This window comes from Patagioenas fasciata, chromosome 25 (assembly GCF_037038585.1).
Source record: "Patagioenas fasciata isolate bPatFas1 chromosome 25, bPatFas1.hap1, whole genome shotgun sequence".
NCBI classification, from domain to species: Eukaryota; Metazoa; Chordata; class Aves; order Columbiformes; family Columbidae; genus Patagioenas; species Patagioenas fasciata.
The window spans coordinates 152,069-178,568 of record NC_092544.1 but is presented as its reverse complement, the minus strand read 5'-3'; the positions used below and the strand labels follow the sequence as shown (position 1 = coordinate 178,568).

Below are 26,500 nucleotides of genomic sequence, written 5' to 3'. Positions count from 1 at the left end.
TTTCTAACATCCTGCTCCAGCCAAGGCCGACCCCCCGACCCGTGTCAGAGAATCACAGAGTCATTCTGGTTGGAAAAGACCCTCAAGATCGAGTCCAACGTCACCCCTGCCCTGGAACTGACCATGTGCCCATGAACCTCCACCGTGCCCGTGCCGTGCCGGCACCTGGAGGCGTCGCTGCAGCAAACTCGCGTGCAAAGCCATGACAACCTGCCACCGGTATTTCGGGGAACAGCTCCTCTTTGGTGGGGCTGCACACGCAGTCCCCGGCCCAGGGGAAGGCGAGGGGGCGGCGGTGTTCCCAGCAATCCCTGTGCAATTAGCAGCAGTGCCCTCGTTACACAAACACTGACCTACTTGCCCAGGGTCACCCGAGGTGACGCTGCCGCAAGGAGCCCTGTGCCACATCCCCAGCAGCGGGGCTGGGGAACAACGAGCTGACGGAAGCTTGCGCCAACGGTAAGTCCCAGATTATTAATATTCTGGACGAGTACCTCAATACTGAAATGGGGATTTCTGCTAGCTTTTTATTGCCCTGACAGCAAGAGAGCCCTGTGAGAGAATGCACAAAATAGAGCAGAGGAGAAGCTCTCAGACGAATGGGTTCGCAGGGCTGCAAGTCAACATAACAATTTTAAATTGTTTACTGCAGATGTATTCAACTGCAGGCTAAACACAGCATGTTCCTCTTTACCCCGACCTCCAGGAATTGTGTTGGCCTCATAGGTGAGGGGGTCTCAGCTGAAAAGCGCAGATCGGCTTGACAACCCATTTTATTCAAGGGAAAGGGGTGGAAGATACTTAGACGATCTCAACCTAACTCAAAAACCTAAACCCTAGTCCAGGATAAAATGAGAAAGATGAACTTTTTTTTAGACCTCTCCAACATTTATAGAGCAAGGCAGTCTGGAAATTGTAGAACAATAAAGAAAGATTCCTAGGCATCCAGAGATTTTTTATAACAAATAATCTGTTATAGCTCACAGCAAGATTGTTCTGCAGCAAAGCATGCAGTTCCCTGGCAGCAAACAAGACCCCTAGTAAATAGGGCTTGTGGTGATTTTTCAAGGGGAGGAAAAGGGAGAGGGAAAAGAGCAGACGCAGAAACAAACCCCAAAAGTACTTACATCCACGGCGCACTCAAAAATGGTGTCATCCAGCAGGACGACCTTGCAGTACATGTTCCTGTGCCTTTTTGCTGCTCTCTGGGCAGCTTTCAAATCCTTCTCTGCCTTGGTCTCTGCAGGCTCTGGTCTGGGCTCGGCGCCCTCCTCCTCGGGCTCCCCTCCGTCCTTGTCCCCGGGCGCCCTGCCCTCCGGCTCCTGCTCGTCCCTCCTCTCCTCCTGCGCGGGCTGAAACCCCAACATGCGCTTTAGATATCAAGCAAACAAAAAAAATCACATAAAACACGCATAGGAGCATTCTAGGGCTGGGATCTCACCCCACAACCAGGTATCTGACTTGTGTGCGTGACCCGGGATGCGGAGCAGTACCTTGGGTGGGTAATCACAAAATCATGCAATCATAAGGTGATGATGATAATTTTTAAAGCCCTTCAAGTCATTCTCACATCTTCATTTAATAAAGGATGGAATAAAAAAAGGAGAAAGGGTTGATTAGAGATGTCAGGGCAGATTACATCATGCAAATCTTCACGCTCTTAACAACAGCGCCTTTTGGACCAGCCAGTTTTCCCCTCTAGGCCGGGCCCCAGCGCGGTGACGGGTTTGTCCTGGCCACGGTGTGGAGCAGGGACACAAAGGGGGGTCAGCGCTGACATTTTCCAGCCGCCTGAGCTGACCAATCTGGCACCGCCAGGGGAAGGCGGCAGCCACCCCGCGCTCCCTCTGCCACCGGAGCACTTCGTGAGCCAGGTGAATTCGCTAAAATAGCAGAAAGATGCAGTTTGAGCACAGGAAGAAGGAGGAAGCTGCTGTTTTGCTGCCATTTCAGCAGGCGGAACGAGCTCCCGCCGGCGCTGGAAGGGGCCGGATGGGGCCGGATGTGGCGGGAGCATGGGGCCCAGGAGAGCAAAACCCCGTCCTTCCAGGCCACCGTGTCCCACGAGATCACGGCCAGCGCCCGCGGCGGCGTTGCTCGTCCGGACAATGCCCAGCGCTGCTGAGCTGCGCTCCGCACGGCCGGACAATGCCCAGCGCTGCTGAGCTGCGCTCCGCACGGCCGGACAATGCCCAGCGCTGCTGAGCTGCGCTCCGCACGGCCGGACAATGCCCAGCGCTGCTGAGCTCCGCTCCGCACGGCCGGACAATGCCCAGCGCTGCTGAGCTCCGCTCCGCACGGCCGGACAATGCCCAGCGCTGCTGAGCTCCGCTCCGCACGGCCGGACAATGCCCAGCGCTGCTGAGCTCCGCTCCGCACGGCCGGACAATGCCCAGCGCTGCTGAGCTCCGCTCCGCACGGCCGGACAATGCCCAGCGCTGCTGAGCTCCGCTCCGCACGGCCGGACAATGCCCAGCGCTGCTGAGCTCCGCTCCGCACGGCCGGACAATGCCCAGCGCTGCTGAGCTCCGCTCCGCACGGCCGGACAATGCCCAGCGCTGCTGAGCTCCGCTCCGCACGGCCGGGACAATCGGGAGCGCAGAACCCGCCAAAGCTCGTTAATGCCCAGCGCTCAGCATTTCTCAAACACGCAGCAAATGCTTTCACAGCAGAAATATCTGCCGAGTGTCACGGTTCAAAAAGCCACGGACACTGATCTAAAATAAGAACTAAAAAACAGCACAAATGCTTTTCTGAAACGAACGGTAGCAAGGGAAGGCTGCGGGTGCACACTCGCACTCAGAAGCAGCAAATCGAACTTAAATAGAGAAGAAATCATGCATTTCCTCTTGAAGCCACAATTTCTGGGCTGAAATTGCATGAAAACTTCCAGCTCCTTCCCATTCTGCGAATCCCAACCCTCGGAGGTCCCAAAACACGAGCAGAGATCATCCCGTGGCTTTCACGGGCTCAGAAATTTGGGAGAAAACATTTTAAAAATGCTTCTTCTCTACAGCTTTGTAGTTTCAAGGAGGTGGAATCACAACTCCTGCCTACAGCCAGCAATGCTCCAACGTACACGGTACTGCTCCGAACCCAGAGTTTGTCGATATATAACACCTCTCTGGAGCCCATTCAGAACTTAAAGCAGAGGGGTAAATAACCCGGATTTTACCAGGAATACAGAGACATTGGTTGGGCTTTAAGGAATCCCCATCTCAGGAGAAGGGGCTCCCACCTTCCTCTAACGCTGGGCAGCCGCACGAGTAACAGCAGAGTTGCAATTACACAAGGAGTAAGGAGGGCACCCAATACCCCCAAATCAGTAACAGCTGCAGGTTTCTGTCTTTGTCTTGATTTCTACTATGCTTTAAAATCTTTACAATCTGCACGACAACTGCCGCTGGCTGCAAAGAGCAGACGTCAGGCGCTGGGCTCAGCCACGCGCTGTGCAGAAATCCCCGTCTGCATGGTGCATAAGCAGAAAATGTTTGTATTTGGCAGGCTCAGCACCAGCCCGGACTGAGCAGATGACCAAGTCCCGAAATGCCATGTCTGCGCTTCCTGAAGAAACCCTTCCCCAGCCCACGTCCCCTGCGCTCCCCGCCTCAGGCCACCGAGTGCCCCCCTCTGCGCACGCCCAGGACACCGCACCGAGCAACGCTCCGCTGTGAATTACGGTGTGAACCCCGGTTCTGGCGTGACCTCCCATGCCTCGGGAGCCAGCACAGGGCACTCTAACTGGTGCTGTCGAGCGTGAGCGCGGTTTCAGGAGCAGGCACCTTGCAGGACGGCCGGGTACAGGAATGCAAGGGGGAAGCAGCTGTGCACCGCAGGGAGCTGGCCAGGGCCTTTTCAGCATCTCATCAGTTTTCCGGACTAAGCTTACCATCCTAGGATATGAAGTTTTCAAGGTTTTGGCTAAACGGGTGCATTTTCAAGAGCAAGAGGGTGTCTTACCTGCGTTTCCGCGCTGCTTAAGGAATGGAGATCCAGCGATGGATCGGTTTTGAGCTCAGGCTCAGGGGCTGCAATGGGTGCTTTCACCAGGATGTCTTCATCAGGGCTGGCTCCTAATCCCAGCTCTTTCTGGTCACCTCCCGCCTCTTTAGGAGCATCAGTGTCTTTGTCCTCTTCGGACACCTGAGACTTGGGCCGCCTGAGAAAGGACGAGAAGAGGCGGGAGAGGCCCCGGCCCTCGGACGCGCGTCGCTCCCTCCTGCTCTGCTCCTCGTGCGCGGCGGTGTCGCCGTTGGACGCCTTCTGCTTCTGCCCCGCCGCGGGCTGTCCCTCGCGCGTCTGCTCAGCCCCTTCCTCTAGAGAAGCCTCTTGCTCTTGCGCCTCGGCAGCCCCCTCCTCCTCCCTGGCTTGCTGCTGCTGCTGCGCGCTGTCGGCATCGGCCGCGGGGCCCTTCTCTGTCGTCATGGCGAGGCTGCAGGAGAGGTGCGAGAGGCCTCGGTCAAGAGCTTTCCAATAGTCAAGTCTGCATTAAGCTGTTCAAACCAAGCCACAAGCACAGACACCCCACGCTCCCCACCACACCACCCTGTCCTGCCAACACCGGCCATTAAGAGCAAACAAATCGTTCGTTCTGCTAAGGTTTGCTTTCACAGACACGTCTCTGTCGACGTTTGCCCAAGCATATTCCACCATTCGGACAGCATTGACTCCGAACCGCCACGTGTCCTGGCACCAGGTCCACGGCCTGACAAGAGCAAGCGATTAAAAACTGCGACCAAGACCAGGGAAGGGAAGGGGACGTCTTGCTCCACAGGGCTGTCCTGACATCCCCTCCTCCCCCTGCTCCTCCTGGCCGTGGGAGCAGAGCAGATGGGAGCCATTCAATCATTTAGGCTGGAAAAGACCTTTAAGGCCATCAAATCCAACTGCATGAGGGGACACAGGTGACCAGGCAACTTCTCTCCTACCACACCAAAGCCCAGACAGCCCACGACGGTTGCGTTGGCGCATCCTTCACCACGGCAACTGGAACGAGCAACCTGCTGCTTGAGGGCCAAAAATTGCACGGCCACAAGAAGTTTTAGCAGCTGCTCACTTCTGAACATCCCTGGAAGAGGTCACGGACCTCACCGTGATCTGAAAAGGGGGATATTTAAATGCGATAAACCGCATCGATGCTCTGCTCAGGATGAGACTTATTGGTGTTGATCACTGTGTCCATCTGCACAAGACGGGCCCAGTGGAGCCGAGCAGGCTTGAGGACTCGAGATCTTTGCCTTGCGCACGGGAAGAGTGTAAAATGAAAGGGTTCCCAGCACTCCCCAGGACGGAGAGCAGAGCTCAGAGTCCCTGCTGCTGAGCTGATGCAATATTCATTTCAACTTCAGCCGGGGCTGTCGACACAAAAAGATGGAAATCACATGAGAAGAATATCTATTTAAGGTATAAAGAGGACCCAAAATAATCGTGCTTTAGAGAGGATAGAACTAATCTTTGCGCGTTGCATCACGTGTATCTGCAGCAATTAAGTTGCCACTGCTTACACAGAGCAAATAGCATATAATCCAACATGCCTTTCAATCCGCCCAGCCCAAGCCTTGGCATACAAACATTTGCTCAAAATACATACTTGAAATTCAGAAACATTTCAAGATGTTACCCTCCTATGTATTATTGCATTCAACGATTTTAATTTAACTCATCCTGACCGCCAAAATAACCAGAGTGCCTGAAAGAGAAAAGCTCTCCTAGCTTTCCAAAGCACTATTCCCCTGCATTTAAGGCAAAAGCTTAATATTATTCCTAAAGCCGTGGTTCAAACACAGCAGCGTTACAGACCTTCACTGATGCTGCTCACCCAGCAATGCAGAGTTCCTGGGCTTACGTTTGTTCTCCCCAGCACCTCTGCACGGAGACAGGACAGCGAGAGCGCCCACGGGCGGCTCCCAGACGCTGAGGAGGGGCTGACGCGTCACCCCGCTCCCCAGAGGTCTCACAGCAGTTTGGGTTTGCAAGATTATCACAGAACAGGCTCCATCAGAAAGCTGTAAAACCCCAGTTAATGGGAAGGCTCCGGCAGATTCCGGCAGCACCCAGCTGGCCCCCAGCGCCCCTGCGGACGGGGCAGCTCCGCGCCCGCCGCTCCCTTTGGGGGAAAGCAGAAGAAAACCAACCCATAATGCTGAATTTCCCTCTCCCCTAAACCAGAAACATCTGCAGCTCGGCTCAGGAGAGGTTTTGAAGGGGCTGCACTCAGGGGCACGGGGCTGCGATCGGTTTGTGGATGGCAGCACACGGGTGATTTACCCCCGCAGCAGAGTCCCCCCAGCCAACCCACGCTCTCCAAGGACTCCTGGAGATGCCACAACGTGGTGCAGGGGGCAACAAGCCAGACGCACATTGCCCCACGCCCACGATGCAGGACGGACTCGCCGCGGCCACCTCCCGAAGCCCCAGCACACGCAGAGCAGGGGACACCGCAAAACCGCCCCACCGCCAACGCACGAGAACAGCGAGCTCCCCCGGCACCAGTGCCAAAGCAGCCTCCCGTGGAGATGCTTCCCGCTGCGTTTGTTTGGAACAAATGCGCGTGGAAGAATCGTTATCACAACACACAACAACGGGAGCGCTTGCTCGAGGAGCAGCTCTTATCAGCACGGCAAGAGCGGGACAGCCCACAAACAAACGTTTCCTCCAGATGCAGCTTTCTCTCTTTAACTACCAACAATTCTGGAAGAAGAAATGTTTACTTGTTTGGATTTCAAAGCCGCAGTCCTGGGCCGTTCCCCGTGCGGGAAGATGAATCTCGCTGCCGACGAGCAAACGTCTCCACGTCTTTGCTCCATCCCTGGGAGCCATCTCAGAGCGCAGCCAGGTCCCCCGGCAGGGCCGGGGCAGCAGAGATGGGCACGTACGAACCCTTCCCTTCCTTACACAAAACCAGAACCTGAAACGCAATGCAATAAACCTCTTGATAAGAAAATCAGACAACTTTACAATGCTGTACAGCACCAGAACCCGTCAAAATTTATTTAATATATTTTATTAGAGGAATAACTAGCGCAGGCACTTTATAACCGCGGTGAGCACTAACGCGCACCATCTCTTTGTGCAGATAGTTTGGGCGCTGAACAAAAGGGATGTGGTAATGGGACACTTCAGGGCCCCATCGAATGGGGGAAAAACAAACACCCCAGCGCACCACAGATGGCACGTTACAGCCACCCAGGTTTAATTCGCACCAGCACAGCCCTCGTAATCCACTGTACGCTGGCAGCACCGTGCCCTCTTTCATCTCCTGCTAGCGTACAGCTTTCCTATTTAAATGAGGGCAAAAAATAGGAGCTCACCATCTGCTGAAAGCAAATCATTTACGTTCAAATGGGAGACTGGGCTTATAAATACGACCCAACTAAATGGAGCAGTAAGTGCATTACAACTGAGGGGAACCGGGAGCTCCTCCCGTGTATCCTCAGAAATCCTCCTGGATGCTACAGAGCTCCTTATGCAGGAATTCACGGGCTTTGCTCCTTTGCTCACTGAAATTTAAACGAAAATATGTATTGTACAAGTCACTAGAGCCTTGTCTACAGCGATGGGTTTGAAAAGGCCGCTCATGCGGGACCTGTTAAATAAACCCACTTGAACTTGGAGCGGTTGGATGCAGAACAGAACCAGGGAGAAGGCACGTGCACCAAAATAACGCTGCTCATAGACTCTCCCCCCTGAGCAGAGCAGTCGCTTGCTAAAAAGACTCAGAAAGCAGCTGGTTTAACACAAGTGTTGCTGCTTGTCCTGTATGAGTGACAGAAGCGACTCAGGGGCTCCTGACCCACTCAGCAGAGCTCAGAGCAGCAACAGCATTTCACCGCAACAGCATTTCACCGCAACAGCATTTCACCGCAACAGCATTTCACCCCAACAGCATTTCACCCCAACAGCATTTCACCCCAACAGCATTTCACCCCAACAGCATTGCATTTCACCCCAACAGCATTTCCCGGCGCCTGCTGGAAATTCCCCTTGCAGCAATGCGTCTCTGAAGCACCCGGCCGCCCAAGCACCCGTGGGGGACGCGGCCCGGACGCACGGGCTCCGTCCCGCAGGTCGCTCCATCGCAGCCGCTCCCCACCTTGCACTGAGCAGCACCGGGGTGACGACGACAACGAAGCAGAGATGGTAACGCAGCATCGCACGGAACACAACGCCCCGCCACCCCGCAGCACGTGCCGCCGGCTGCAGCAGCCGCTCCACACAACCAGCGACGGTCCCGACCAGCAGAACAGGAGGATTTTGCCATGCATTATTCATAAGAGTTTTTTCCCCCTTCCTGAACACAGATGTGTTTACTCACACTGTGCCTCATTTACACTCAAGGCTTAACATAACAGGGTTCATTTTCCTTCTTTACAGTTTCTCAAGCACAGGGGTAAAGTGCTTTTTTTGCTTTTGTTGTTTTCCCTTTGGCTGTTTCCAAACCAAAGCTATAATTAGAACCCAAGAGGGACCCGCACGCTCCTTTGATACAGAGCTGCCTGCTAAATAAACACCACCCGTGCACACACACACGCAGGCGCCGGCCAGGGACGCTCCGGCGCAGCACCGGAGCCAGGAGGATGTTTGGCGCTGAAAAGCTCTTAAGAGGCTTCACCGCCTGCCGCTCCTCTGCTCCGTGCCGGGGACATCAGGCTCAGCCGCTTGGTTTGTAGCTATACGGCTGCAATACAACGTGCATTCATCCGAGTGCCTCGAGTACATCTGCCGCACCCCGGTACAACGCCCAAAATTCATTGAAAACAACCTATTGTGATATTTATTTGGTGAACAATAAATGCACAACATTTAAAATATCTACGGGAGCCACCTACACAACGGGCTGGTGTGGCCTCAGTCACACACGGCTCGCCCAGCTAAAAGGTACCCAAAAGCATCCTCAGCCTGGGCTTTAAGCTGGGCTTACTGCTTCGAGAATGCACTGAAGATTAAGGATATTGAAACAATATGAAGGATACTAAAACAAGTCAGCACTGACGCTACCCAGGGCTGATTTCTCCTGTAAATCAGCCATTGCTTCTCCTGCTCCTGACACATTCGCGCTTCTGCTTCTCCACAAAAGGATCCCACACCACGGGCCTGAACAGCCAGGAGATGGTGACAGCGCCGGGACACCGGGTGACCGGACCGGGCCCCGCCCGGGGCTGCACCCCCGCTGCCAGGGGATGAGAATCCTCCATCCCCACCAGGAACAGAAACCAAATGGGGAAGGAGTGTGAGGCAGCGATTAAACTTCTTCTTCTGCGCTTGGCAGTCAATTAGGCACAAATTACGGGTTGGTCGGTGCTGCCACCCTGCCCAGCGCTGCTCCTGTCGGCACTGAGGAGGCTGCAGAGCCCTCCTACCCAAAACCTGCCCTCCCAGCCGCTCCCGCCAGCCCGTCTGTTTGTTTTTTCCACCCTGCAGTGAAATCAGGCAGCTTTAGTTTTTAATCCCCTTAATTAGGGGTGTGCGGCAGCCTTCATTCCTTAATTACATCTATTGACACATCTGATGCAACACATTTGCAAACAACCATTTTCGGCGGGGACGGCTCGGATTCAGAACTGCTGTCGCTCCCGCGCCGGCTGCGCTGTGCCGCCGACGGGGGAAGACACGACCCGGCTTTCTGGATGCTTTAACAAGATAACACTCGCACACAGCTCGGAAATGTGACTTTCATTAAATACTCACCTGTTTCTTTGGCAGGATTTAAGCACAAAGTGACTGCGGCGCTGAGAAACCGCCGACAACCTGCTTGAAGCAGCTACTAAATATTTGCAGCAAAAAAGTTCCCATTTTGGGCAATACTCTCGGTACTGACCCAGGGACAGAGGGAAGCTACCCCAACGCCCCACCTGGCTATTTCCGCACTCCGCCTCTCCGCAGCTCGTTCAAGGTGGACAATGGCGCGCTCCATTCTCCATTCCCACCCAGCCGTCGGGAATCCCTTTGATCCCCCGGGACACCGAGCACCCCGTGAGCACTTTATCACCAAAATAGCGACGCCAACGCCTCCCCTGCCCGCGGAGCCGCTGTTGCCTCGCTCCATGCGGGCCTGTGCTCGCTCGTTTTGAATCCCATCCTCAGGCACTAATGGCTCGGCTAGGACATGGCAGCCGAGCTCCGATGTGCAGCCTGTCCTATCAGCCACAGCAAACAGCAACCAGAACATTAAATATCTTCTTCATTTAAAAAAAAGGGAAGATAGCATGATATTGTGAGTGTTTTCCACTGTTGGAGACCCAGGCGAGCACCTTCGCTGGTCCCCATGACACCTTCTGCTCATCTCCTGCACCAACCCCCCTGCTCACAAACGTTTGCGTGGAGGAAACGCACACAAATGTCGCTTTCTTCAAACTACGGAAAGGAAAAGGAGGCTGTGCTCACCCTCAGCACCTGCGGGACGGGGGACAGAAACGCTTGGCCACCACACACAGGGTTAGGGGTGCCCTCCTTTCTGCGCTGGTGGGTTTGCACGGAGGGGCCGAGTCGGGCGCGGGGTTTGACTTCACTCACCAAACACCAGCCCTGCGTGCCTGAGCGGCTCTCAAGGGGTCCGTCCCACCTCCCTGAGCCCACCTTTGCCGTCCGGCACCGGCACACGCTGGGCACCGTCCCGCTGAGGAGACAACAGCAAACGCTCACAACTTCCTGAATATCGCAATACTTTCCAAAAAAGAGCCTTGCAAGACGGTATGTTTCCTTTAGTGGGGATAAAGCGGATGCAGAAAACAGAAAGCAGGTGGTTTAAATATCTCCCTGTTAAAATAAATCACAGCTGAGGCTAAATGGCACTTTCTGGATAAGCTACTGGTCTTGTGTACACAATTCAGCATCCTACTGATACTTATTTAACAAGTTAGTTCTCAGAATAATCCTTACTCCATTCAAAGTGCGAGCAATACAAAAGCGGTATGAATAACTGCATGTTTTTTTGGAGAAGCTTTGCTTATTTTTCCCTTTTTCGTATTTAAACCCCAGTTGTGCAATTGGCCTCGGGAGCCCAGCGCCGCCTCACCCGGCTGCCAGCGCCGCAGGCCCGCGGGGGCTCAGTGCGGCCCTGGTGTTTACCAAGCACCAAAACCACCAGAAAACTAAGAATAAACCTCATTATCCTCAGTATTTTGGACTCAAAACCCACTGGTCTTGTCTGGCACCCAGTTTTGAGGACTGAATGGGGAGCCTCACCTAAAATTGTGCTGCAAAAGGGCTGTGAGCCGCGAGAGCAGACGAGCGAGCTGCTGACGGCAGCAGCCACACAACAGCACTGCTGAAACCCGCATTCGTGCGGCACAAGGGGACAAATGCCACGCAAATCCCCTTTCTGCAAGCTCTGCCAGTATCATTGTTCGAGCTAAAACTGCCATGAGAAGACCCTTCAAATGAGACCGGGTGAAAGAGCGGAGAGGGCAAAAAGCGCCGGTGAGCTCACCCAGGCCCCCGATGCCAAACCGGTGCTTTGCTCCTCCAATAAACACATCACCGCCTCCTTTGCGCTTCCTTCAGGCTCTCTTTAGACCCACGCGCTGAAGGTAAACGGTCACCCGTTCCTCCCTAAGACGAACACACTGAACGCGCCAGCAAGGTCTGACCGGGACCCAGCCCCGCGCCGCCTCCTCACCGGTGAAAGCTGCCAGCAGGGCAGCACGGAAAACGAGAGCAAAGCCACGGCAGCTGCAGAATGTAGGTTGGTTCCAGCAGCCCTCATGGTGACAAGGAGGATGGTTTAAGAGTAAAAAGCAAACGCAGAAACAGACACGACGGGCTGGTCTCCCACTGAGGACGCTGGTGCACACGGAGCAGCCTGAGCACGCTGCAGCTACACAAGCTGCAAAAACTGTTTAGAAAGTGAATTACAACTTCACATCCTATTCGTAAGTGAGAGAGATGCTTAAAAAGTATCTGCCTCACCAGGTGACGTCCCTGTTCCGCAGCTGGGGAGGAGAGGAGCCTGTCCCGGGTCCGCCTCTGCACATTTCGGGTTTGCCGGGCTGCTCTGAGCCGCGCTCGCGTCGGCACAGACGTCGCTCGCGCCATTGCCACGTGGATTTGCCATTTCCCAGGCACTTTACCCACTGACATTCCAACTGCAAGTCTGCTTGTTTTATTTAACCGTGCTCCTGCTCTTAAGCTCCCATCCAATTACTGCTCTCAATTACCCGGTGCTCAAGAGCCGACATTAATTACAGAGCTCCCTGCGCAGGAGGATGCGCCGGTTGCACAGAGTTGCAGGCACTGCTTCAAACCTGCCCGCTCTCTTCTGGGAAGAAAACAGAGTTTCCCGCTCTCGGTGGCAGATTAACCGAGCAAAAAGAGCAGTTTTGGTGAAACAGAGGATGAGCAAAAAGTCACCGTGGCCTCAGTGCCCAGATCTCAGCAGCCCTGGGGTGCCCTGCGCATCCACACCCCGAATGGCTGTTTTCTGCTTTGGAACACAAAAAGTCACGCAGCAGCAGTTCGGGACCAGGGACGTCAACCTGGACACCTCTGGGATGTGGGACACACGTCACCATCAGCAGCCGGCGCCCTATTAACTCACGTGCCTTTGGCAAAACGGATGCAAACCCCGGGCTCGCCAGACTATGTGGAAAACACCCAAAAACTACCTCCCTCCAAGCAGGGGTCGCTTTAAACCACGAACTGAGCCTGCTCAGGCGCCAACACCAGCCCTGGGAGGCAAGACCCAAACCAACTCCTTTCTGGAGCACAGCACGAACCCCCAGGAGCGGCGCGAACGACCCCGTGCCGCTCACGAGCCCTCCCCAGGGCACCAGCGCCCGCGGACCAGCCAGAGAAGCCATTCTGCAACTCACACTGCCCAGATTTAACGCGCACCCCGGCGCAGGACACCCTGCCGTCCGCTCTGAGAAAGATCCCATCAGCTTCGGCCTCCTCTCCTCTGCCTTTTTACAAACAGACGCCAATTGTGCAAAAGACTGATGCGGTGCCACTTGAAATGCTGCTTTACCACAATCATACACCATTTTTAAATTGAATATCGGATCCTTTTTAAACGTGTTTCCCTTTGCGCGGTGCAGTGCACTTCTAAACATTTCACGAGCAGCACTGCAAAACTCGTTCTCGGCAACAGGAAGGAAGGTCGGTGCTCAACCTGTTCAAGATGCAAGTTGAAAAACAGAGGGGTAACACAGTGGGGCCAACTGGGTCTCAAACGGCTTTCTCAGGGAATGTGTCTGCTGAAGTGGATCAGGATCTTCAACACAGGGGAAAAAATAAGCCAACCCTTGATGTACACAGGAAAAACACACCCATGAACTTCACTCCACATCCTCTCCACTCCCAGCTCAGTTATGATAAGGTTTAACAGAACAGGTGTTTCTAGTTTTAAAACAAGAGATCTCCACCTAGCTCACTGTTTTTCTAGTGGTAAAGCCAAAGGGTGACGGAAGTTACAACTCATCGAACTTCAGTTTCAGTATAACTAATCGCCACTTGCATTTTTGCCAGAGTCAGAAGTTTCAGAAGGTTCAACTGTTTGCAAAACGAGCACAAGTTTTTCAGTTGATTTTACTTCACGCATCAGAAGGGCGCAGTTCTCTCGTTTCCCTCAGTCCCGGTTTCGATGTAAAAGGTGCAGGCAGGGCTCGATGCAGAGCCGAGCTGGGCTTGTTGCATCTGTTCCTGCTGCCCGAGCAATTTATTCCGGTTTGCGATGACAAAACACAAGAAGTAGTTAATGTGCAATCACTTCCACCAGCAGCATCAGCCCGGCAAACAACAGCGAACCCTGCACCTCTCCAAGCCAACAATGAGCTCCGTGCAGACCCCTCCGCGCTCCCGAACCCGCGCGTGATCCGCCTCCCTGCCCGTCTCTGCCGCTCGCGCCGCCTGCGTTTGCAGCTCCTCTGATCGCTGGCAGCGACGCAGCGGCCAATCTGCCCCAAAAAAGGAGGAAAATAAAGGTTTGCATTACTAGATCACTTGGCGTTTTGCAATTAGCACTGCACAGATCAAACCCAAGCTGGACAGCCCAACAACAAAATACACAGGGACTACCCATGCTGTAGAGTTCGGTTCAGTTATAGGAAGAAATAAAGCTGCAAGAAAAGCAGTGAAATACCCAATTTCCCTGTGACTCCAAGCCTCCTTGCTTTGCTGAACCATCTCTCATGTCCATTATCTGGTCCCGCTCCTCCTCCGGAGGGAGGCACAGAGACGTAACACTAACAGATCCAGCTTCCCCGAGCTCTCCCGCTGTTCACCATGCACTGGGAACTCTTTTTTAATAAACTACATCTTTACACAAGGAATCTCGCCGTTTGTCATCATCGGGTCAGCTGAGGAGAGTCCATCATCATGTTCAAACAAGCCAAGGGCAGCAGCTGCAGAACACGGAGCCAGCAACGCTGCCCACGCCGTTTCGCACCAAGATGTCACGAGCTGGGCGCCCGCGGTGGGGACGGATCCAGAGCACCAGCATGCACCCAAAAAGAAGAATATGTTTTGCTGCCTGGATGCTATTTAAAATGACTTTTAAAATTAATTGTAACTAGGGCTTATTTTTGGAGTAGGGCTTATATTTTGAGCATCCTCAAAAATACTGAAAAATCATGCTAGGGCTTATTTTCAGGGCAGCTCTTATTTTCGGGAAAACAGGGTACAAGCCGCCTGGGAACACATTCTCTGCCTTCTGCCTGTGCCAGGGCACGACTACATTGCAAATGGCCTTTTCACTGCCCCGTACACTAAAACAGACGCAGGAGAAATGGAGATGTCGGTCAGGCAGAATTTCTTTTGACGTCACACGAAGAACGACGCCCCACGCAACTCTCAACACACGGCTTCCACCTCTGCACATCCACCACTGCCAAGCCAACAGCCACAACAACAAGCTCCTAAGGCAGAAAACTTTGGCCTAATGCTAGATTTTTAGACTTTTTCCACACAAAATGAACTGCTGTGTTGGCATTTGTATGAAGAAGAGGAGGACTCCGGCTCTTCTCCCCATCCACATCTGGTTGTAGGACCCTCTTCTCATTTATTTCAGCAACCACAAAGCAGCAAGGCCGGGCTGCAGGCGAAACAACTCCAAACTAAGGCAGCTGAAGCTGGACCTGAAAGATTTCTGCCCTCCCGTGAACCAGCCCCTGCCCGATGACAAACGGCTCTCTGAGCTCCCCAGGAATGGTCACCAGCTGCGTGTTTCTCATTCCCCAAGTGCCTGGCTCGAGGCACCGCGGGCAGCTCACGGCAGCAGAGACCAGGCCTGGAGCATGAAACCTTCCACCGTGCTTCACGTCCAAGGGACAAAACCAAACCACCCTTCCAGCTTTACACCGTTACCTTTCCCAAAGCACCCAGCCCCGTCTCACAAGCGCATTGCAAAGACCAGCTCCAGCTTTTGATGTATTTGCGCTCTGGCATCGCAGATGAACCCAGGCGGGAATTATTAATCCCGTCTTCGGAGTGGAGTTTGAATAGCGGGAAATAAACACAGCCCAGGGCCCCCAGCACAAGGGACAGGACTGTTCCCACTTGGCGGGGTGGTTTTTTCTTACATTTAGTGATATGCAAGCCCTGGGGGGCACAAAGCCCATGTGCGATCACGCACCGAGACCCGCTGGGCTGCGCTGGCACAGACGCGGAGCAGGCGCCGCGGGGACCGGCGGCACGCGCCATCTTCTACCTCCCAGTGCTCTCCTACCGAGCTGTGCGAGCGGCTTAGTTATTTATTTGACTAAAAGCTTTTAATTATCTCTCTCACACACGCGTTACGGGGAAGGGAGGGGAACAATCAGCCTGCAACCGGCCAGCGCCACGGAGCAATCGCGCCTCCAGAAACGCGCGGCAGGAGCAGGAACGCGCCCCGGAGCTGCTCCTCTGCCTGCGTCTGCCGGGCTCTGCGTCACCACCAGAGACGCAAACCCCCCGTTCCCTCCAAACGCACCCCAGTCCAAGTGCTGCGTGACTTCACAAATTATAAACGACGAACCCTGCTCCAGGTGTCTGCCCTGAGCACAGCAGCCGAAGCGGATGGCACGGGAATCTGCTCAAAAAGCCCGTACCAGAAAAGCAGCGGGGTCTGCAGGAGGGTGCCCTGGAAGACGACAAGTGCTTGAGACACACTCCAAGACCAAATCATTTTCCTCACTGTGGAACCGCTTCATTTAAAGATACATATATATATATTAGTCCGTCCACACAGATGAACTAAAAGTATTTGCTTTTAATACATATCATTAGCAACATTACACAAGCAAAAATTCACATAAACAGAACACAAGCGTAAACAACCGACTGAACGTAAAGAAACTAATAATATTAATCTGGATTAAGTACAAGCCATGAACATTCCTACCTAATCCACCCGACGGACAAAGATAAATCCCCGCTATGCCACGTCCTCCCCTTCTCTGCAACTTAAAGAACCACAGCGCTGATCAAAACAGCGTAGAAGGTGAAATCTTTATGTAGAGCCACCTGCTTAATCTGCACAAGATTACAGCATCAACCAAGCACCAAGAAAGCAGTACGACCACTGTGAAAGCTCCCCACGCCCAGAGCACAATTTCCACTCGAGACGCAAAGCTGCTCATCGGGCTTCCCCAGAGAGACGTGTGACAGCAGCACAAAGCAGCTCAGGCCTGAACAATCCCAGTTTCTGCCATTTCTTAACGCTCCAGAAAAGTTGCATGGGGGTCAAATGCGGTTGGGAAGAAGCAGATCTGCAGTGGAGTTTAAAACCAGAAGGTTAAGGTTTATAAAAGGAAAAGACTTGCACCCCTCTGGCTGCTGCAGGCCCCGCAGAGGCTGCTCTATGAAAGCAACACCTCTGATTCACCGCTGCTCCTTACCGGGGGGTAAAAGCAGCTTGGGCAAGCAGAGCGAGTCTGGACAAACCCAGCGGAGCACAGAAACGCAGCCCCCAGCGGACACCCCCCCGCCACGCTGCTCCCTGCTCCCTTTCTCTGCTCCAGAACCCCTGGCCCGGTATGTGGGAAGAGCCCAGAGATTATTCTGTGATCCACACGTCCCTGTGATCCTCAGCACCTCTGGGCTGCACCAGCTCCTTGGGCTTTTTCCAAAACCCAGACGATCTGTGGCAGTGAACTGCTGGAGAGGAACCTGCTCTGCAGCAGGACAGGTAGTGTCGCGGTCCCCCCAAATGAAGAGGCTCATCGAACACCCCTCGTTAGAGAACACACCGAGGAAAAGGTGTTTGGTGAGAAACTCCTGGCCAGGTGCTGTGGACACATCCAACACCTCCATGAACCTCCTCGAGGACAAAGAGCTGGGAACTCTGACACCAAAACCCAGGACGCCTTTGAGACACTACATAACTCCTGGTGAAAATCCAGCAACCTGCAACATCCAGTTGCCTTCCGTCAGCAGCACTTCTGTACGTCCAATTTTATTCCAGCACGTTACGTGCCACATTCCCAACATCATCATGCACCCATCAACACATCAAAGCACGCAGAGCATCCCAACATCCTGTGGCTGGAAGCCTGCAAGCTACCCCTGCACGGCAACGCTTTGATCGCTAATGAATGAATTTGCAAACGCCGTTTTCCACTAGAGAAGCAACACAGCTACCAGCCTAGCTCACATCAATTCAAATATTCTGCTCAACAAGCAGTAAATGGGGCATCGTGACAGATATGTTCGACCGCTTCCGAAAATCAAATGCTGTCAAGTGAAAACACCGTGGCCGCTCTAGCGGAGCACGCGGGCAGCTGGCAGCGCCTCACCGCAGACAGAAGCTCTAGATTTGCAGTGTAATTGTCTATAGGCATTTTCAGGCTTTGGGAACATACGGTGTGCTGGAACGGGCTGGGAAGGGTCCGTCAGCCCCTCACCCGGGTCAGGAGCGGCCGAGAAGCTGCTGCCTTCCCATCAAATGCTGCTGCCTTCCCATCAAATGCTCTGCTGATGATAAAAATTTGGTTTAAATTGCAATTGCGAGATCAGCTGAAAACACAGGTAATTCCTGTTGTTCTAATCAAAACTGACACAGGGAATAATTAATGCATTTACGTTAGGAAACAAAACATCATTCTCTCTGTTTCATAAGGCTCTAATTGAGTTTTAAACGTAAGGAGCACTATGTTTATCCTGATGTTTACCTCCTGCAGCAGATTATGTTTGTGCATGGGAATCCTAGAAAATCCTCACCTTCTTTATTAAGGCCATGTCAACAGAGATACGCAAAGCACCCTGCTGTCTTTTATATCTCATAAAATGCTCAAAATTGTCCTGGAAACGTAACCGCAGATGCCAGAGGCTGGCACCATGATGTGCAATAACAAATATCAAGTGCACTTGCAGCACTGACACCCGACACGCGCCGTGAGCGGGACATCCCGTTAACAACCACAGCCCAGGAAAACCTGCGAGGAATTCAAAATCATCATCGTGCCAGCCACTGTAAAAGAAAATAATACTACTGTACCGCCACAGAACAACCTTCCCAGGGCTCCTGCAAGGCAGCTCATTGTGAAAGCAATTGTACTCCCCAGCGATGAACCGACAGCAGCCCCTCCGCGTCCCCCCTCCACACACAGCCGTGTTCTCCTCCCCCTGAGACCTCATCAGTAACTCCATTGTGAAATAAGAACCAACTAATTAGAGGGACCGTCCCTCCAGATCCACCTAACTCGGGCAAACATAACCTAGCATGTCTGGAAAGCCTTAAAATCCTAAATATGAAGAGCAAGGTAAGTCTCAAACTGGTTTTGTGCTGTTGTTCAGAAACAGGACTTTGCTTTGCTTCTCTGTATTTTTACCAGCATCTTATTTAAACTACACCGCAAAGAACTGAATTATAACTGAACTGTAATGCCCAGCACAACACCTGCCCCAGAATTCAGACAGTTTCCGACAAATTTTCTCTTGGCGGCGGGACGCGCAGTTCTTAAATGAACATTTACGCGCCCACAGCCGGGGAGCTGCCAGCCCCTGCCCAAAACCAGCCCCAAAACCGCACAGACCCCCCTCGGCACACAAAGGGGGAGCAAGTTCTTTTTCCCCCAGAAACATTAAAGCAACACTTGCAGACGCGGCACTCACAGATGCAATCAAGGTGCAATTTTAACTCATTCCGGGCCCCTTGGAATCATTTTCATTGTAAACGCTGCCTTGCTGGAGATAAAAAAATAAAACTATGCCTTGAGAAATCCTCAGAGCCGAAGAGCGCTGCTTCCCAGCGGGGCACTGGAATTCCGAGGGAAGCGGGATGCACAGCCGGTGCTGGACCACGGCACCCACGTCCATCCCGCGGGCGCACGGGGCAGCTGCCGGAGCCCGGCGCTCTTCCCCGCCATGTCTCCTTCCTCCTCCTCCTGCACAATGGACTCCGCGCAGAGCTGCAGACCCGGCTGGGCCGCCAGCCGCCCAGGGACCCGCAGTCCCAGCAAGGAGGGGACACTGGGTGCCAGCTCCCCTGTGTTGTGGCCCCCAACCCGCTTTCCCCCCACTATTTCTCGTGCTCTACAGAACCTGCCTCTGGCTAAGCCTCAGTCTTTTGCCTTCCTTCTCCATGACACACGCACCCCCAAAGAGAGCGGGCGCACGGCGCTGTGCATTCACGGATACACTGTGCACACACATACTGTGCATGCACAGATACACCATATGCACGCACCCTGCATGCACAGACACATCGTGAACACACGCTGTGCATGCACACACGCACTGTGCACACATACACAGGCTGCACATGCACGCAAAGAGCACAGCAGACACACAGGACGCACCCCGGATACACCACACACACACACACACACACACACACACACACACACGGTGCCTGTGCAGGCGCTGTGCATGTGCAGACTGTGTGTGAACACGCACACCCCACACACACGCATCCTTTACACGCAGGGTGCACAGACCATGCACGCACGAACACTAAGACCAACCTTGCACACAGACCACGCGCACATGAACACACGCAGCGTGTGCACACAGATGCACGCGTGGTTTATGTGCAGAGTGTGTCTGTGCACACACACGCAGGCATACCGTGCAGAGACCCCGCATAAAGACATACACACACATACCGCACATGCCCAGACAGCACAGGGACACCGAGCACGCACCGATACGCCGTTTGCACACACACGCAACCCCCACACCCCGCGTGCACCAATACACGCGCACACACCGTGCAAAGACCGTGCGTGCACCGGTAACGCCGTGCGCACGGACCGCGGGGTGCGCATACACGGGGTGCACATCACAGGATGCATACATACATACATACATACATACACACACACACACACGGGGTGCGCACCACAGGGTGCACATCCGCGCTCCCGCGCGCACTTACCCGCCCGCCAGGAGGGCGCGCGCAGCCGCCCCCGCGCGCGCGCGCGCGGCGCCCGTCGCCCTCACGCCGGGCCGCGCAAAGGCCCCCGGTGCGGCACGCCGGGGCCGTTCCGTTCCGCACCGAGCCCGTTCGGCTCCGCGCCGCACCGACCCCGCTCCGCCCGGCCGCCGCCGCCCGCCCCACCGCTCTACCCCCCGCACCGCGCACCCCCGCCCCTACCCACAACAGTGTAGTAAGTTCCCATTGGCCGAGAGCGAGGGGCGGGGCGCAGGCGCCGCCTCGCTATTGGCGGAGAGGAAACCGCGGCTGGCGGGGAAGGTGGGGGAAGCGGGAGCGCGCGCCCCCTCATGGCTTCCCCTTTTCTCCCTCCCCCGTGTCGCTGCCCAGGGCCGCCCTGCGGGACCGCGGCCCTGCCCGGCTCGGCCGCCTCCCTCAGCCCGGCGCAAAAGCACCTCCGCGCTCGGGAAGGGGAGGCCGGACTGTCGGGATTACCCGCGGCCCGGCGCTAAACCGACGGGGGCGGTGGAGCAATGGAAGGGACCACGACCATTTGTCGCCGCCCGGCCCCGGTGCGGAAGGCGCAGGCAGGGCCCTGCCCACCGGGAACGCCGAGCGGCTCCCGCCTCCCTGCATGACCTACATTTTCAATACAGTTCGCCGTCTCCGGGAGAAAGTTGTGGCCCAGCTCGGAAGGGAGGACCCGGGGAGGGGGATGCTGGGGTTTCCTTTATTTTTTAAAACATAAAGCCATTGGGAACCGAACGGGAATCGGCTCAGTCGATGGCGAGCCTGTAAAGCGGCAATTGAGATGGCACCCTGGTTGGGATTCATTCCCATGCTGAAGCCCTCACCAGTACCAACCTAGTGAGGACCACTCACACTAAGGATGCTTCTGCTAAATGGGAACCAAACAAACCCAGTTTGCCAGAAAAACAAACCAAAACGTGCGTCTCACAGCTATTTACCCCTTTTCCTCTGTGCCTACAACACTTGGCTCTGCCAAAACATGCAAAACAGGGTGGGTTCCCCCTTGTCTTGGTGTTGAGACCACTTGCAAAAAGCTCCTCAAGGGGAGGGAAGAGAGGTGTTTTTCCCTTAAATCTGGAGTATCTGGTGGTTTGAGAGCTCTGAGCGTTTGATTCAAAGACAGGGGCTGGGAAAGGTCTGGCAGCTGGAATTTGCTGCTCCTACATCAGAGATGGGCGTAAAACGTGCCCTGAGGCTCTAACTTCGCTCCCCATGGCATTAAATTAACACATTTTAATAGCCCGGGCTGTGAAGGGAGGAGGCTCAGGTGTCTGGGCTGACCCGCCACAATAAAGGACGCTGCTCACCCACGGGGGCTGAAAACAGAACACAAGTCCAAAGGGCTTTAAGGAAAAAACCACTGAGCAAAGAAACCACAGTTTTGGATGCGAGGGGTTGGCAACAGCTTCTTGCAATTAAGAATAAACAAGCAAACAGAACCACGCTTCATCATAACACACACACGCTGACTGACAGCAAATTGCAGCTTATATGGAGACCACAGCCACGAAAACTTCACATCAAAATGGTGATTGAGCAGCACGCAGCACGTCATCCACCGTGCCCAGATGATCCCCGGCTCCATCTGCCAGCATCCGAGTGCAGACAGCGGCAGCTCCTGTATTTTGAGCCGTTATTCCCCAAGCGAAGCGTTTATCCACAGGGAGCGCCCGTGCAAGCTGCCACCCGCGCTGCGCACCAGGGCGAAGCCGCTGCCACCTCTTCAGACCCCAAACAAATGGCAGGAGGAAACGTCAGAGCAGTGGAGTAACCAGGCGTGAAAAGAGGCACACAGTCTGGGCTATAAGAGCACCTTGAATATGGTTATTTTGGGGCTGGGGGATTTGAACAGAGGCCAAAGCAATCCCTTTGTATGGAGCAGAAAAGAAAATAGAAGAAAAAAAGAGTGGTGGGGAAAACAGGGGGGGTGTGGGGGGGGAATAAAGAAAGAAAAAGGGAAAAGAAAAAAAAAGGAAAAAATAGAACACTTTTCTGCATATGGAAATACCACCAGCAACATCACACTTCTGCTGAAAACATCACTGGCGTAACTTCTAACCTTTTCCTTCCTACGCAGCCACAAACTGACCCCTGCAATCCCATAGGAAGCAATGGAAATTTCTTAAATTCTTCACCATAAGAACAGTTTGCCCTGTGCAAAGCCCAGATTGCAAATATTTAAAGAACTCCCCAGCTATAGCTGGTTTAAGTCGCTTTATAGGAGTCAATTAGAGACTGAGAATTATTTCAATAAGTCAGGATTTCTTGGTATTCGGCTGCTGGATATAGGAATAAGGAGAGGAACTATGTTCACGTGGAGCATGTGTTTGCGGGCTCCAAGGCAGAGGTTGCTCCTTGCAGGCTGAAAGACGACTCGGAGAGCGCTCAGATCCCAATGAACTCTGCGGAAATCAACGGGGTCACAATGGCGAGCGCTGCCAAACCCTACCCTGTGCCTCAGAAGTACACGCTCTTCAAAGCATCTCAAGATCAGATGAAATCCAGCTCAAGTAAATTCTTCATTTAAAAGAAAATAATAATAATCCTTTGTAAGGTGATCAGTGCTCTGCAGGGCAGATCCCTGGTGCGTGTTTTGTAAAATGGGCTCCCCGTTTACACCAGTGCGGGCGAACACGGCGCCTCGAGCGTTACTGGCACAAATAGCGCACAGCACAGAGCTCTCCTCACCCCGGGAGCTTCTCTACGCGAGAATTCCCAATCCAAACAAAGGAATCCTGCATTGCACTGCTACCAGTGCTCCCTCCCCCAAACAAGCAGGGTTTAAGGTGAAGAGAAATGCTCAGCATTACACCGAGCTCTAGGAAAAAAAAGAAATTAAGCTGGTCAAGGGAATAATTCATCCACTCTGGCTCCACATAAGCTGTCTGGCTGCGGTACGCGTGTGTTTGTACACACAACAATGGGCAAAGTCACTTTATGTGCCACATTCACACATTTTGCTAATGAGCGGCAGCGGCCATTTCACAGAGCAAACGAGTGGGAGGAGAGCAGGTGGCTCCGTGTTGCCAGCCACTGGCCCCCTGCCCTTGGCTCCTCTGCCCAGATCTGCTGTCACCATCGGCAGCGCTGCCTTGGCTGGGAGCAGGAGCCCAGGAGGAGGTGCAAAGGAAATCTCCCTTTGACCTCACAGGTTTCGTTTTACAGCAAAATGTTGATCTGTAACAGATATTTCAGGTAAATGATTTGCCTAGAAGGAAGGGGTGCTTCGGCTGACACTGTGTTTCTGCCGTGCTCGGTTTAGCACACAAAGTGACAGGTACAGCCAGAAAAAGTGCCAGAAAAAGCCTCCGATGGGCCAAACTGCAAATTCAATAAATTTTCACAAATTAGAACATGCCGCAGCACTTGGCTGCAACAGTATGTGCGCACTGAAGGCAACCTAGGACACCCACACTCACCCGGCCCTGTGTCAAGTGTTTAACCAAAGATTAGATCTAGTCCAGTCCATGCAGCACTGTCCAAAACCAACAACCAGTCCGCTGTTGAGCAAGTTACCAAAGGGCTAAGGAACACCCTCCATAGCTAAAGAGACCGAGTGATTTTGCTATTGTAACCCCACTCGGCATCACAGCAGTCACTCTCGAGTTTTGCCAAATGCAAACAGCTTCTCCAATCCTTTTCTGTGCGGTTTCCTACTGGAGAGTTTTCCTTTGTTGGTTGGTTGAACAGCAGGAATTGTGCCCTTTAAGGACCATTGTGGCCAAACTAAGGCAGAAGGTTCCTGCTTGTGGGCAGAAGAATCTGGTTTCTGAGCTGCTACATCTTTTTGGTACTGGGCTGGCTCATGCGGGTGCTTTTTGGGAGACAGGAAAGGCACAAGGGATGGCTGGGCAAATAAGCCAGGTTACCTAGGAATTCCCATCCCGCCCAGAATCTGGTTAATTCATGGAAAAAGCTCTCGCTGTGGGTTTCATTGGTTTGAATGAAGCTGACGTTCACTTGACCAGTGCCACAGCAGACCAGCTCCAAGAAGAAAGGAATAAAACAGACGAGGAGGAGCATCAGCTCTCTGCAGGCTGCACACCCCGGAAAGTCAGCTTCGAGACATGTAAGTCACATTTCTGACAAGATGCCCCACTGAGAGATTAGAGGAGGTCAGCTTCAGATTGCAAGATCGAGTTTGCATATGATTAATGTTTCTACAGCAAGAGAGAAATACTTTTTCCCTTAAGTATGGGTAGGAAGTATTAAACGTATGAGTGGCTGCACTTAAAGGATCTAGAAAGTGCTTTAGAAAGCCTGGAGAACAGATGACAGGTGACGGTCAGGAAAAAGGCAGAATCAGCATGGCATGAGCCTGAGCTCCAGAAACAGCCTGAAAAATGGACCGAACTGTGGAAAAAGCCGTCACAAGAGACACAGAGCAGATTGCAAGCTCCCTCTCATTTCCAGCACTTACCCATTTTTCACTCCTTAGCAGTCCTGGTAAAAAAGAGGCAGGACGGAAAATAGAGGAGCACACTCACACCGCGCTCCACTCGCTGCCCCTCGCTAATGAACCCAGAAGACGCTGCTGGAAACCTCCGTGCTCGGGCACCAGCAGGAGGACCCAGCCCTCGTGCCACCCTCCCAAACCAAACCCGGGCAGCCTGGCCAGGGACGCAGCCGTCACTGCAGCGGGGGACAGGCTCAGCTACGCAGCCTTCCTCAAAGTAAACCCCACAGTAACAGGCAGTGCCACCTGGGGACCAGCACTAAGGCGGGGAGGCAGAAGAGCTGTGCCCTGAACAAAGGACGTCAGCGGCTGATTGACTCCCTGCAGTGATGAGAAGCCAACGCGCAGCGGGGAGAGGCTCTGGCCTTTTTAAACTACACCAGGTAGGTGCACTTGGCGCTGTAGCTCCTCCACACCAGTTAGGCCAAGCTCCCACCAAAGGACGCTCAAGCGCAGAACTGACTCCATACTGTTATGCTCCCAGTCCAGCCAAAGATTATGTTCCCTTGGCCTCAAATTACTCAAAACGCAATTTGGTTCATGGAAAAAAAGTTTCAGGATTGGGGTTTATTTAGGACCAGTGTGTACCTGGCAGTAAGTTAGCCAGGTACTCTGGTCTGTCCTAACGTATCCCTTGTAACCCAAAGGCCTGGCAGCAAACTCATAGAATCACAGAATAATTTTGGCTGGAAGACACCCTCAAGATCATAGAGCCCAACCCTAACCGAACCCTGGCGCTGCCTCGTGTCCCTCAGAACCTCGTCTAAATGCCTCCGGAGCCCCTCCAGGGACGGTGACTGCAGCGCTGCCCTGGGCAGCCTGTTCAATGCCCCACAGCCCTTTCCAGGAAGATTTTTTCCTAATATCCAATCTAAACCTCCCCTGACACTGGACTGTTCATTACTGTGAGCAAGACCTACACACCACGGCCGCACTCTGCTGAGAGAGGCATTTCTGCGGGTGCGCCACCATTAATTGCTGTAGATATCACAAATTAAAAAAACAGAGACTTCTCAGCTTGGTTGAAATGCGGCACATTAACCTTTGGAACTGGCAGTCATGGATACCAGCTTCAAACAGATTAATATCAATAGGACAAAATCCCAGAGGAGAGCATCACATTGCTGCCATTTTTTCTGGAGCTTCACAAAATAAGGCATTTTGAGGCTTTATTTATCTTTCTATGCTCATTTTATAAACGTCCAAAGCGGTTCAGATTTCTAGGCCGAATCCAAGGAAAGGAGAGGGGGAAATGAGGAGCTGCAGCGGAAAGCTGTGGGTAAGGATGGACAGAAATCAGGCTTCACGTGAACTGTTGCCATTGTCAGTTAATTGCCAAGAGTTGTCCTCTCTGAAAAAGGCTTGTCACCGAAATAAAGAACGGTTAGTTCAGCGTGTCCTGCAGGTCCACAGAGCTGCGGGTTAGCGTGGCGCACACGGTGAATCTTTCGAGCAAGAGATGCAGCACCAGCTTCGAGATGCTCACTAGCGGAATCTTAGCCCCGCATTCACCACAGCCAGCATCAGAAAGAAGCCAATAATCATTAAGCTGCCATCTTTTATTTCTAATTATTTGTCTCCACAGCAGGGTTCCTCCAACCATCAAGCAAAAGGGAAGCAAAGTCTCAAAGGAGCGACGGTTTGCAGCTGCCACCGCATGAATGGCTCTCCAAGAACAGCAGCGGCGGCTCCGAACTGCCCACCGAGCAGGAGGAAAGCATCTCTGT

The 26,500-nt window shown here is 53.5% G+C and overlaps 1 protein-coding gene across 38 annotated transcripts in view; it reads right to left on the bottom strand.

The window, feature by feature from the left end:
- The window catches only part of EPB41 (erythrocyte membrane protein band 4.1), a 69,939-nt gene that overhangs the window by 34,621 nt on the left and 8,818 nt on the right, over positions 1-26,500 (bottom strand). For 36 of the 38 annotated variants that reach the window (XM_071799229.1, XM_071799241.1, XM_071799227.1 and 33 more), the window contains 2 exons: positions 3,961-4,432; positions 1,128-1,352 (listed from right to left, as the gene is read on the bottom strand). In XM_071799229.1, the coding sequence (XP_071655330.1) occupies positions 1,128-1,352; positions 3,961-4,425 (690 nt within the window). In that variant the 5' untranslated portion in view covers positions 4,426-4,432. Of the gene's footprint in view, positions 1-1,127; positions 1,353-3,960; positions 4,433-20,290; positions 20,450-26,500 lie in introns of those variants that run through there. The other 2 variants (XM_071799228.1, XM_071799242.1) reach the window with 2 other exon arrangements.